Source organism: Opisthorchis viverrini (assembly GCF_000715545.1).
Source record: "Opisthorchis viverrini unplaced genomic scaffold opera_v5_253, whole genome shotgun sequence".
Classification (NCBI taxonomy): domain Eukaryota; kingdom Metazoa; phylum Platyhelminthes; class Trematoda; order Opisthorchiida; family Opisthorchiidae; genus Opisthorchis; species Opisthorchis viverrini.
This window is the reverse complement of record NW_008751909.1, coordinates 663773-675598: the sequence shown is the minus strand read 5'-3', so window position 1 is coordinate 675598 and position 11826 is coordinate 663773. Positions and strand designations below refer to the sequence as shown.

The 11826-nt window shown below is 45.3% G+C and overlaps 3 protein-coding genes across 3 annotated transcripts in view; 1 reads left to right on the top strand and 2 right to left on the bottom strand.

The window, feature by feature from the left end:
- The window catches only part of T265_14744 (hypothetical protein), a gene marked incomplete at both ends in the record, with an annotated part of 22754 nt that extends 14373 nt beyond the window's left edge, over nt 1-8381 (top strand). Inside the window, 4 exons of the mRNA XM_009175036.1 lie at nt 2398-2647; nt 3933-4104; nt 4409-4530; nt 8172-8381. Coding sequence (XP_009173300.1) covers nt 2398-2647; nt 3933-4104; nt 4409-4530; nt 8172-8381 — 754 coding nt within the window. The remainder of the gene's footprint in view (nt 1-2397; nt 2648-3932; nt 4105-4408; nt 4531-8171) is intronic.
- T265_09056 (hypothetical protein) lies at nt 2582-6293 on the bottom strand (the record flags this gene model as incomplete). Its single annotated transcript, XM_009175025.1, has 3 exons — nt 2582-2676; nt 2717-2855; nt 6198-6293. 3 exons carry the CDS (start codon nt 6291-6293, stop codon nt 2582-2584), a joined length of 330 nt encoding a protein of 109 aa, XP_009173289.1.
- Nucleotides 8382-11694: 3313 nt separating the features above from the next.
- Nucleotides 11695-11826, bottom strand: part of T265_14743 (hypothetical protein) — a gene marked incomplete at both ends in the record, with an annotated part of 27627 nt that continues 27495 nt past the window's right edge. Inside the window, one exon of the mRNA XM_009175035.1 lies at nt 11695-11779. Coding sequence (XP_009173299.1) covers nt 11697-11779 — 83 coding nt within the window. The remainder of the gene's footprint in view (nt 11780-11826) is intronic.

Sequence of the window (11826 nt, the reverse complement as noted above, 5' to 3'; positions counted from 1 at the left end):
GCACGAGGCTAGGGTTCGAGCCCACCCAGTCTTGCGGTAGCAGTCCGTAAAGCCTGTAGTAATAGAGCGTGGAGCTCTTTACCGGTACATATCAAAACTCAACTGGGAATGAAACAGCTTCATTTGCGCTGTTCAGCGCATTCTGTTTCTCCTGTTAACCCAAACAAAACGAGCTAAGGCAAGCGGTCGTTAGTCATATGAGGAGCGCAGCACATCGTACTTTGATAATAGTCTTTTACGGTTGGCTCATTCATGGGACTATTTGTCCGTCACAAAAAGACCAGGGTTTGCTTCGCGACGAAGCGTGAACAAATTTGGGGCACGTCATCCAATGTAGGGGGGAGAGATGGCCCAAGTGGTTAGAGCGCGGATTTACTGACCGCAAGGTCCGCGGTTCAAATCCGACCTCTGTCTCTCGACTTTCCCTGTCTAGGTTTGGGCAACCTGGCGGTATCCCAGCCCCCGTGCAACCTTCGGGTGGCATGGCAGTTAGGCACCGAAAGAGTTTTACAGCTGAACGATCCACTCTAATGCCAGAAATATCAATGTAATGGAGGCGCAAATACCCAAATGAAGTTAGTCTGTACAAAGGACCAGCTCCGTCACCAAACAAGAGAAATTCTATAAGTGGTTTGACCAACTTGAAGAAGAATTCTAACAGTTTTGTGTAACAAAACTTTTCCTCGGAATTTCCATAACACGTTTATTGTAGGGCCGTAACTGTGTTTAGCAGTGTTCGACTGCTACTGCAATGATGTTTCTCATAAAGAGAGTGTACTGCAGTATTCTTGCTCAGCTGAGTATTACGCTTAGTGACCCAATGATTGGAAAATCGCCAAACAATAGGGTTTCATATTAATCAGTACTTTCCTAGCACCTCACCCTATCTGTATCTTGGTTGTTTGTCTCTGTGTTGCCAGATCAAAATACTCTTCTTTGGAAAGCTGCACACTTCACCAGTTCGATGGAACTTCAGGTGGCAGTATAACAGCTAATTCGTTCGCTTTTTCCAAGTCGGCGCTACTGTGCATTGGTGTCGTAATACGGGCCATTGCAAGTACCATCTTCCGCTTTTGCCGTAGAACTTGAAGAACACCTACTCACACTCGATTATCTGTTGATTGGAACCGCGTTTTACCTTATATCATTACTAACTCTGTTGCTAAACAGTCGCCTAATGCCATCGGGTTCTTCCTGACTTGTTCTCTAGCTGAAGATACCACGGATCTGTAGTGAAACTGAAAAACAGGACAACTCGGTGTTCATCAGGCTACTGGTTCCTGGTGTGTCGGATGAGGACATTTCCTGCGTTGCTTATTCAGCTTTCGCCAGAGAGGTCGACGGTCAGTAGTTCATAGTGACATGTGACAAGAGCTCAGGACCTTTGTGTATACGTGTGTTGACGTTGGAGCTTCCGAAAATAGACGGTGTTAGGCCAGTCCGAAATTGTTTATATGTTTAGCAAAAGACTGCCACCCAAGCTCGGTTCCTCCCAGTCATTACGTTTCGGCAGCACTTTTTGCGTACCATAATGTGCGATTTCGGAAAAGTGGATATTAGTACAAGTCATTCCACTGAAAACCGGTGACATGAATGTTCGCTGCTTGTTTGAGGCTGATGCCCATATGCACTGGGAATATCATCACTCTGCGAGAAAGAGTGATTAAAAGCATTAAGGATGCACTTCTGCCTGCATGTAAGTACCTAATTTATTGAAAAGCCTCCTAGTCAACACTGTATGAAATTTCTTTGAAAACCCACACAGCACAAGTACAGTTCAGCCGGGCGAAAATACCGAAGACAGGTAGGTGTATTTGTCGTTTTTCCAGAGGCAGGTATGTTTAAGGAATGAATGAATTGTACCACTCCATAGCAGTGAAAAAGTTAAGACCCTTGCTCGCTCAAACAGATGACCAGAGCAGTCGCTTGTGACCCTTTTTAATAGGATCACAACATACCTCATCAGCTGCGACAATATCAATAATACCATAGATGCTGCAGTCTGTCAATGAAACATCTTTCGGACCGTTATCCCCTGGCCCAGGTCGTTCCATTATTCTGCACAATTCTGCGATCCCAATGAAATATGATAGATTACGTAATGAGTTAGAATGGTTAGCAATGTTATCTCTGGTACAGCAGTGAATCATCGATGTTGATGTCATACTGTCGATGATGATGCTATCTCTACACCAGTGTCCAAAATAACAGATGAATACATTCTGATCTTTCACACTGAACCGATTTAATAGGTGAAGGCTCTTCTACAAGGTGGGGCTATTTGGGAGATATAGCATGCATTTTTGCCATGCATACGAGCACTTGTGTGAGTCACCCAACCTTTTAATTTCGACTTCTGTTTTTTATTCACATCCCCCTGTATTTCTTTCATTACAGCTTAGTTCAACTCGATCCTTTGTTGATGAAATTCTGCAACCCAAATATGTACCTTGAGGCGACCGAAAGCACCCTGGCCAATCCAGTATACTTGATGCGCTTTCAACAGTTGTTTTCCTGTACATTACAACAATTGCCACTCGCTTATCGTATTAGCCCCGCTGAAGGTGCTGGTCCCTCATTGCTATGGCGCAAGAAACACCCGCCTGTAATAGATCTGACAGTGGTCATGAAGAATGGAAAGAAGCTGGTAAGCTCCTTTCTTGACAGTGTTGCACCCTTGAAGCGAGATGGCTCAGTGATTAGAGTGCGAATTTACTCTCCGGAAGGTTCGTGGTTCGAATCGGACCTCTGCCTATTGATTTCCCCTTTCTAGGTTTGGGTAGTATCCCAGCCCTCGTGCTTCCTTCTGGTGGCATGGCAGTTGGGCACCGAAAGAGTGCTATATCTGAACTGCCCTTGAAATTCAAGTACTAAACAATCTAACGTGCCCTTTCTTCGACGGAGAACATTGCCACGGCGGTTAGATCGTCATATGGTATGTATTTTAGGTTCATCGTGAAGTACTGTGTAGGTGGTCGAACTGCTCGTTCAGTTCAGATCAATGTCTGTGATTGACAGTTGGACTAATTGCACTCCTCAAGCTCGAGTGAGTTAAATCGACGACTCGATACTGGATCTCCGAACATGAGGAGCGGGCTAATCACCTTTGCTGTGTTGTTGAAACAGTGTAGACACTACACACGAGTAGCTACGGTTGAGCAAACAAACGGTAACGAACCATACGGGGTTTCAATAGAGATTCCATCCTGTCAATGAAGCCAATCTATACTGAAAGCCCCGGAAGCACTGTACAGCTTTTTCATCCTTGTTGGCAATCGTCAGTAGCGTACATCTCACGAAACTCAGCGTTTCGAATCTCCAACCTCCAGCACAATTGTTTGACCACCAGGGACTGATCAGCAGTGTGAATAGCTCTCACGTAGGACTTAGCGCCGCTCATCCTTTAATCACGGAAATTATATCACGTGGTCACCTATTGACTGGCTCCTCAAGTGACCATTTATCGGAAAGAGGTTTCACATATCCGCTTAAATTACTCTTCATCTGAGCTCGGAGTTTATAACGCCACAAACCACAGCATATGGGTTTGGTAAAGATATTGAAAAGATTGGAGCGCTACACCCCGCCTCAGAAAGAAAGTGTATGAATTGGTTATCTGGCTCACAATTGTGGTCTTTTAAGGGTTGTGTAAGATAGATAGGATGTCAATTACATTGGCGTCTGGTTGCCCATAGATAGACCTCTTGCCTCTTTCGAGTGGCTTGGCTGCTAGACAGGGATTGCAGCTGAACTACTTTTATAAACAATAGGCTTGTCTGATGGTGATCGATGCCATTCATACTTGATTCGTCAGTGTTGAAACTGGTGACCTAGTCAGATGAGCTGTGAAATACTGGCGGTTTTGCCCTTCATTTCCAACGAATTGTTTGTACAGTTCCGCAATATCCGTTTTTTTACTGCTCGCTACACAGACTCGGGTATCGAACCTGGAAACCTTCACAATTGATCCAGACGCATTCGCGAAACGACTGCAATTGACGCTCGCCTGTTCTGCTGGACGTGTTGAGGATCCACAACACAGGGACACAATTACCATTCAGGCTCAGGGATCTCATGAGGCTGCTGTTTCTAAGCTACTCACAGGTGAGTTGCTCACGAATTTTTTATCTTTCATTCCCTGACCAGCTTGATCCTGTTCTAGCAGACCAAAAAGTGTAGGACTAATGTGAGGTAATTGTGTTTCGGTAGTTCACTATCCTCTGTTCTAGTGACATTTAGGATGCTTTTGGTAAACCGTACTGCTTGTGCTGCGCACACTGGTGCAAGGACGCAGTTTGCATCGAACATCTGCTCACTGCGATCGAACTTTGCGAAGAGCAGTAGCCTAACAAACGATTTTCACATCATCGCTCCCTTCGTCATTGAAGCCCTATAGATTGCCCCGCAGGTGCCACCACTCTGAAGTGTGCCAGAGGTCAGGGTGCCGAACGAGCTGAAGCTACTCAAAAGTTCACAATAAAAACACACGACCTCGCGCGCCCCGTTACCTTATCATATTGCTTGCGCGAGGTAATTAGGGGACAACGGGAGTGAAACCGAAGCTGGTGCAAAGATAAGTGCCGCAGTCAACTGCTGGAAAACTTACTTTCTTACCGGATTTCCTGAATAGACTGGATAGGCCGGTGGTAAAGTACACCGCTGGACCTTGACGAGCAAGCCTCCTCAGAGTACATGCGCCTCCAACTGCCGCTCGGGGAAACTACAACGTCCATAGGGCATCTTAGTAAATCTTTATGAGCGACCGCCCCGTTCACAACGTGAACTATACTATATCGGCTTGGATTCTGTGAGCTTCATGTGTTCTGATTCTGCATCATCCTATGGATATGCACGATAACGAGTCAACTTAACTTTTGTGACGCCGGAAATAAACCCACTTAGACGTAACACGTGAANTTTCCTCGGAATTTCCATAACACGTTTATTGTAGGGCCGTAACTGTGTTTAGCAGTGTTCGACTACTACTGCAATGATGTTTCTCATAAAGAGAGTGTACTGCAGTATTCTTGCTCAGCTGAGTATTACGCTTAGTGACCCAATGATTGGAAAATCGCCAAACAATAGGGTTTCATATTAATCAGTACTTTCCTAGCACCTCACCCTATCTGTATCTTGGTTGTTTGTCTCTGTGTTGCCAGATCAAAATACTCTTCTTTGGAAAGCTGCACACTTCACCAGTTCGATGGAACTTCAGGTGGCAGTATAACAGCTAATTCGTTCGCTTTTTCCAAGTCGGCGCTACTGTGCATTGGTGTCGTAATACGGGCCATTGCAAGTACCATCTTCCGCTTTTGCCGTAGAACTTGAAGAACACCTACTCACACTCGATTATCTGTTGATTGGAACCGCGTTTTACCTTATATCATTACTAACTCTGTTGCTAAACAGTCGCCTAATGCCATCGGGTTCTTCCTGACTTGTTCTCTAGCTGAAGATACCACGGATCTGTAGTGAAACTGAAAAACAGGACAACTCGGTGTTCATCAGGCTACTGGTTCCTGGTGTGTCGGATGAGGACATTTCCTGCGTTGCTTATTCAGCTTTCGCCAGAGAGGTCGACGGTCAGTAGTTCATAGTGACATGTGACAAGAGCTCAGGACCTTTGTGTATACGTGTGTTGACGTTGGAGCTTCCGAAAATAGACGGTGTTAGGCCAGTCCGAAATTGTTTATATGTTTAGCAAAAGACTGCCACCCAAGCTCGGTTCCTCCCAGTCATTACGTTTCGGCAGCACTTTTTGCGTACCATAATGTGCGATTTCGGAAAAGTGGATATTAGTACAAGTCATTCCACTGAAAACCGGTGACATGAATGTTCGCTGCTTGTTTGAGGCTGATGCCCATATGCACTGGGAATATCATCACTCTGCGAGAAAGAGTGATTAAAAGCATTAAGGATGCACTTCTGCCTGCATGTAAGTACCTAATTTATTGAAAAGCCTCCTAGTCAACACTGTATGAAATTTCTTTGAAAACCCACACAGCACAAGTACAGTTCAGCCGGGCGAAAATACCGAAGACAGGTAGGTGTATTTGTCTTTTTTCCAGAGGCAGGTATGTTTAAGGAATGAATGAATTGTACCACTCCATAGCAGTGAAAAAGTTAAGACCCTTGCTCGCTCAAACAGATGACCAGAGCAGTCGCTTGTGACCCTTTTTAATAGGATCACAACATACCTCATCAGCTGCGACAATATCAATAATACCATAGATGCTGCAGTCTGTCAATGAAACATCTTTCGGACCGTTATCCCCTGGCCCAGGTCGTTCCATTATTCTGCACAATTCTGCGATCCCAATGAAATATGATAGATTACGTAATGAGTTAGAATGGTTAGCAATGTTATCTCTGGTACAGCAGTGAATCATCGATGTTGATGTCATACTGTCGATGATGATGCTATCTCTACACCAGTGTCCAAAATAACAGATGAATACATTCTGATCTTTCACACTGAACCGATTTAATAGGTGAAGGCTCTTCTACAAGGTGGGGCTATTTGGGAGATATAGCATGCATTTTTGCCATGCATACGAGCACTTGTGTGAGTCACCCAACCTTTTAATTTCGACTTCTGTTTTTTATTCACATCCCCCTGTATTTCTTTCATTACAGCTTAGTTCAACTCGATCCTTTGTTGATGAAATTCTGCAACCCAAATATGTACCTTGAGGCGACCGAAAGCACCCTGGCCAATCCAGTATACTTGATGCGCTTTCAACAGTTGTTTTCCTGTACATTACAACAATTGCCACTCGCTTATCGTATTAGCCCCGCTGAAGGTGCTGGTCCCTCATTGCTATGGCGCAAGAAACACCCGCCTGTAATAGATCTGACAGTGGTCATGAAGAATGGAAAGAAGCTGCTCCTCTCCTTTCTTGACAGTGTTGCACCCTTGAAGCGAGATGGCTCAGTGATTAGAGTGCGAATTTACTCTCCGGAAGGTTCGTGAATCGGACCGGACCTCTGCCTATTGATTTCCCCTTTCTAGGTTTGGGTAGTATCCCAGCCCTCGTGCTTCCTTCTGGTGGCATGGCAGTTGGGCACCGAAAGAGTGCTATATCTGAACTGCCCTTGAAATTCAAGTACTAAACAATCTAACGTGCCCTTTCTTCGACGGAGAACATTGCCACGGCGGTTAGATCGTCATATGGTATGTATTTTAGGTTCATCGTGAAGTACTGTGTAGGTGGTCGAACTGCTCGTTCAGTTCAGATCAATGTCTGTGATTGACAGTTGGACTAATTGCACTCCTCAAGCTCGAGTGAGTTAAATCGACGACTCGATACTGGATCTCCGAACATGAGGAGCGGGCTAATCACCTTTGCTGTGTTGGTGAAACAGTGTAGACACTACACACGAGTAGCTACGGTTGAGCAAACAAACGGTAACGAACCATACGGGGTTTCAATAGAGATTCCATCCTGTCAATGAAGCCAATCTATACTGAAAGCCCCGGAAGCACTGTACAGCTTTTTCATCCTTGTTGGCAATCGTCAGTAGCGTACATCTCACGAAACTCAGCGTTTCGAATCTCCAACCTCCAGCACAATTGTTTGACCACCAGGGACTGATCAGCAGTGTGAATAGCTCTCACGTAGGACTTAGCGCCGCTCATCCTTTAATCACGGAAATTATATCACGTGGTCACCTATTGACTGGCTCCTCAAGTGACCATTTATCGGAAAGAGGTTTCACATATCCGCTTAAATTACTCTTCATCTGAGCTCGGAGTTTATAACGCCACAAACCACAGCATATGGGTTTGGTAAAGATATTGAAAAGATTGGAGCGCTACACCCCGCCTCAGAAAGAAAGTGTATGAATTGGTTATCTGGCTCACAATTGTGGTCTTTTAAGGGTTGTGTAAGATAGATAGGATGTCAATTACATTGGCGTCTGGTTGCCCATAGATAGACCTCTTGCCTCTTTCGAGTGGCTTGGCTGCTAGACAGGGATTGCAGCTGAACTACTTTTATAAACAATAGGCTTGTCTGATGGTGATCGATGCCATTCATACTTGATTCGTCAGTGTTGAAACTGGTGACCTAGTCAGATGAGCTGTGAAATACTGGCGGTTTTGCCCTTCATTTCCAACGAATTGTTTGTACAGTTCCGCAATATCCGTTTTTTTACTGCTCGCTACACAGACTCGGGTATCGAACCTGGAAACCTTCACAATTGATCCAGACGCATTCGCGAAACGACTGCAATTGACGCTCGCCTGTTCTGCTGGACGTGTTGAGGATCCACAACACAGGGACACAATTACCATTCAGGCTCAGGGATCTCATGAGGCTGCTGTTTCTAAGCTACTCACAGGTGAGTTGCTCACGAATTTTTTATCTTTCATTCCCTGACCAGCTTGATCCTGTTCTAGCAGACCAAAAAGTGTAGGACTAATGTGAGGTACTTGTGTTTCGGTAGTTCACTATCCTCTGTTCTAGTGACATTTAGGATGCTTTTGGTAAACCGTACTGCTTGTGCTGCGCACACTGGTGCAAGGACGCAGTTTGCATCGAACATCTGCTCACTGCGATCGAACTTTGCGAAGAGCAGTAGCCTAACAAACGATTTTCACATCATCGCTCCCTTCGTCATTGAAGCCCTATAGATTGCCCCGCAGGTGCCACCACTCTGAAGTGTGCCAGAGGTCAGGGTGCCGAACGAGCTGAAGCTACTCAAAAGTTCACAATAAAAACACACGACCTCGCGCGCCCCGTTACCTTATCATATTGCTTGCGCGAGGTAATTAGGGGACAACGGGAGTGAAACCGAAGCTGGTGCAAAGATAAGTGCCGCAGTCAACTGCTGGAAAACTTACTTTCTTACCGGATTTCCTGAATAGACTGGATAGGCCGGTGGTAAAGTACACCGCTGGACCTTGACGAGCAAGCCTCCTCAGAGTACATGCGCCTCCAACTGCCGCTCGGGGAAACTACAACGTCCATAGGGCATCTTAGTAAATCTTTATGAGCGACCGCCCCGTTCACAACGTGAACTATACTATATCGGCTTGGATTCTGTGAGCTTCATGTGTTCTGATTCTGCATCATCCTATGGATATGCACGATAAAGAGTCAACTTAACTTTTGTGACGCCGGAAATAAACCCACTTAGACGTAACACGTGAACGTTCCCTTCCACCTCCCCGAATCATCGGTGAACGAAACTGTGGCAGCTACGACCACCGTGTGACAAGTACTCGGCTATTACAGCTTACAATGGTGATGATGATGATGATGATTGGTTACTCCACCTCTAAAAGGGATTATTTGTGGTGTGATCACTCCCTGGAACTGTACTTTCCAGTAAACCCACTGCGCAAACCCCTCGATATGAGCACCACTTTCCTACAGTCTAACCATGGTCATTGATAATTCGAGAGCCGGACTTTGCTTCCGGCTGAGTTCGTGTGCTCCGCGGTTGTTTTGTGATGGACTGGTGCTCACTTATCATCCCAGTGAGTTTTGTCCACAAAAGTTAATCTCACTTCATGTGTCCCCGATATAAGTTTTTTCAAGCTGCGTCTAACGTGTCGTTGCACTGCATCTTTCAGAGACCTATGGAATTCACAAACGTTATATTAAAGGCTACACAGAATCGACAAAAGCAAAGGGCAAAAAGTAGCATGAAGTATTCAGCGATGGTTATTGTCAAGGCCACGGAGAGTACGAACGGTTAACTCATCACTGCACAAGTGAAACAGGATTCCCTGGGCTGTATTAGATTTTGGTCGACCTGCTTGGATGTGATATTTGTCTATTTTTCAATTTGTTTTGCTATAGTTACTCTCTTGAAATACACGGTCTCAGCTGATTCTCACGAGTTCCTCATTACCATTTGGTTCTGAACGGCCCAACATTTTCTGAATGGGACACATCACTCATTGAGTCGCTGAAGAGTTTTCAGCCGTGCTGTTTTCAAACACAGACCTTTGTTTTCACAAACGTGGAGGTGCTAATAGTAGCATGTCGGTCGACTCGTATTCAGCTATGACCTGCCTATCGATCTTGACGACTGACCTCTCGATACAAAGGAATGATCCCGTGCTTTGTCATTCGGCGAATCATGAGACTCACCATCGTGAGTGAGCTCAGTGGTGGTGCTATGAATATCCGCAAGTACTATGGCCCCAACTATTCGATGAAGGCTTGGTTGTGCTGCTGAAATCCGCTGATTCGTTTAGATCCTTAGACCACCAGGTCAAAAGAAATAGGATGTTGCTGTCCCTCAAAGACAAAATGAATGTTTGGTTCAGCCGATAAGACATCACGAAACGCTGTTGAAAAGCTTATGCTCGTCAGGGCTGCCTAACAGCACTTTTGTGTTCAACTACACACCACGATTGATTACCTAAGAAACCCTTGGTATTTCGGCTGTCCCCTGCATGTATCACCGTCCTAGAAGCCTTTAGTATACAGAGGATGCCACGCCACTTAGTTCAGGTCCTTCTTGATACAAAATACTCTCGAATGCGCTTCAGTGTAAAACGGCGTCGCAAGTATCGCACCGAAGCTGATCGTGCTATCAAGATAACTAGCAGTTGGATTTAAGTAACTAGGTAGCCATGCAAAGCCCAGCAGCACCGCTGACGGGCCGAAGTTGTTGAATCCTACCCTGCCTTCCTCCAATCAAAGAAACTGTTGCGACACTAGTCCACCAAAGAATGCTATTGCAATGAGTTTTTCAGCAGCGGAGCAACACCAACCTCGTGGCTCGGTCACGTAATTCGGGTACCAGACGCTGGGTTTTATTTGCTGACTTAAGATCCGACTAGAGGATACAGAAACGTAGGCAACGCATTAATCGGAGGAAAACATCACAGTAGTTAGGGACACCAGTGACCTAACACATCAGCATCTGGAGATACTCGCTTACAGCCGGTCAAGGCAATATTTTGTTGTCCTAACTTATTTTACGACACACGCAAAAACGGCATACCACTGTCGAAACTGAAGTCGTTCATCAGTCAGCCTGGAAGACGAAATCTTGTACGTGTTGCCTGTGTATAGCCGTTGGTTGCTGGTGCACGTTGACTACACATCAACCACCAATCGCTGTCGAAGTCTACAAGTTTACACTTGATCTCTTGGGATTTTCATAAATTTAAGCCCCAGAAAACCTTGCATTGAGTTTTAGTACCCTAGGGATTAAACCAGTCTTTGATCACGTGTGTCAAAAAGCAACTTAGTGATATGGTTTTCTCACGTGTTGCGTTGGATACCGAGGAGGAATCTGATCTTACACAACATCAGTTTCTCCCCACAAATGGCTTTAATCTACTCATAGCTTAGAGAAACATCCTTAATCCAGTCTTCATGTTGTGGGGGTTCAGAGGTTGGAGTAACTAAGGTAGAAAGGATACTGGGATATCGTGCGTAGACCGACCGCCACATGTCCTTGAAACCTATTTGTTTGTATTTCACTTGTTGGGTGAGAAACCATCCTCTCGGAACATCGACCAACGCACGTCATCCGAAAGTTCTGATTACATCCGACGAAAGGGATGAAAAATACGTTGCTTTCGAATAAAAATAGGTTGTTAGAAAAGCAAATATCCCTATTACAGTATACATCCGGAATGATGAAGTTTGTTGGGGAGCTTGATAAAAGCGCGAGCTAAAATGTGAATCCACCAAGGATAGTGTCTAGTTACATTGTCACGGAGATTACAGGCTAGAAGTAGACGGTTTGGATGATGGGTACTCTTTAGATGGACTCTGACGGCGACGTCGGAAGGCGTTTGTGATCTTTTCTAAGATTGTCGGCTGGGGCTGAGCATCGATTCGTCGTGCAAGCGGT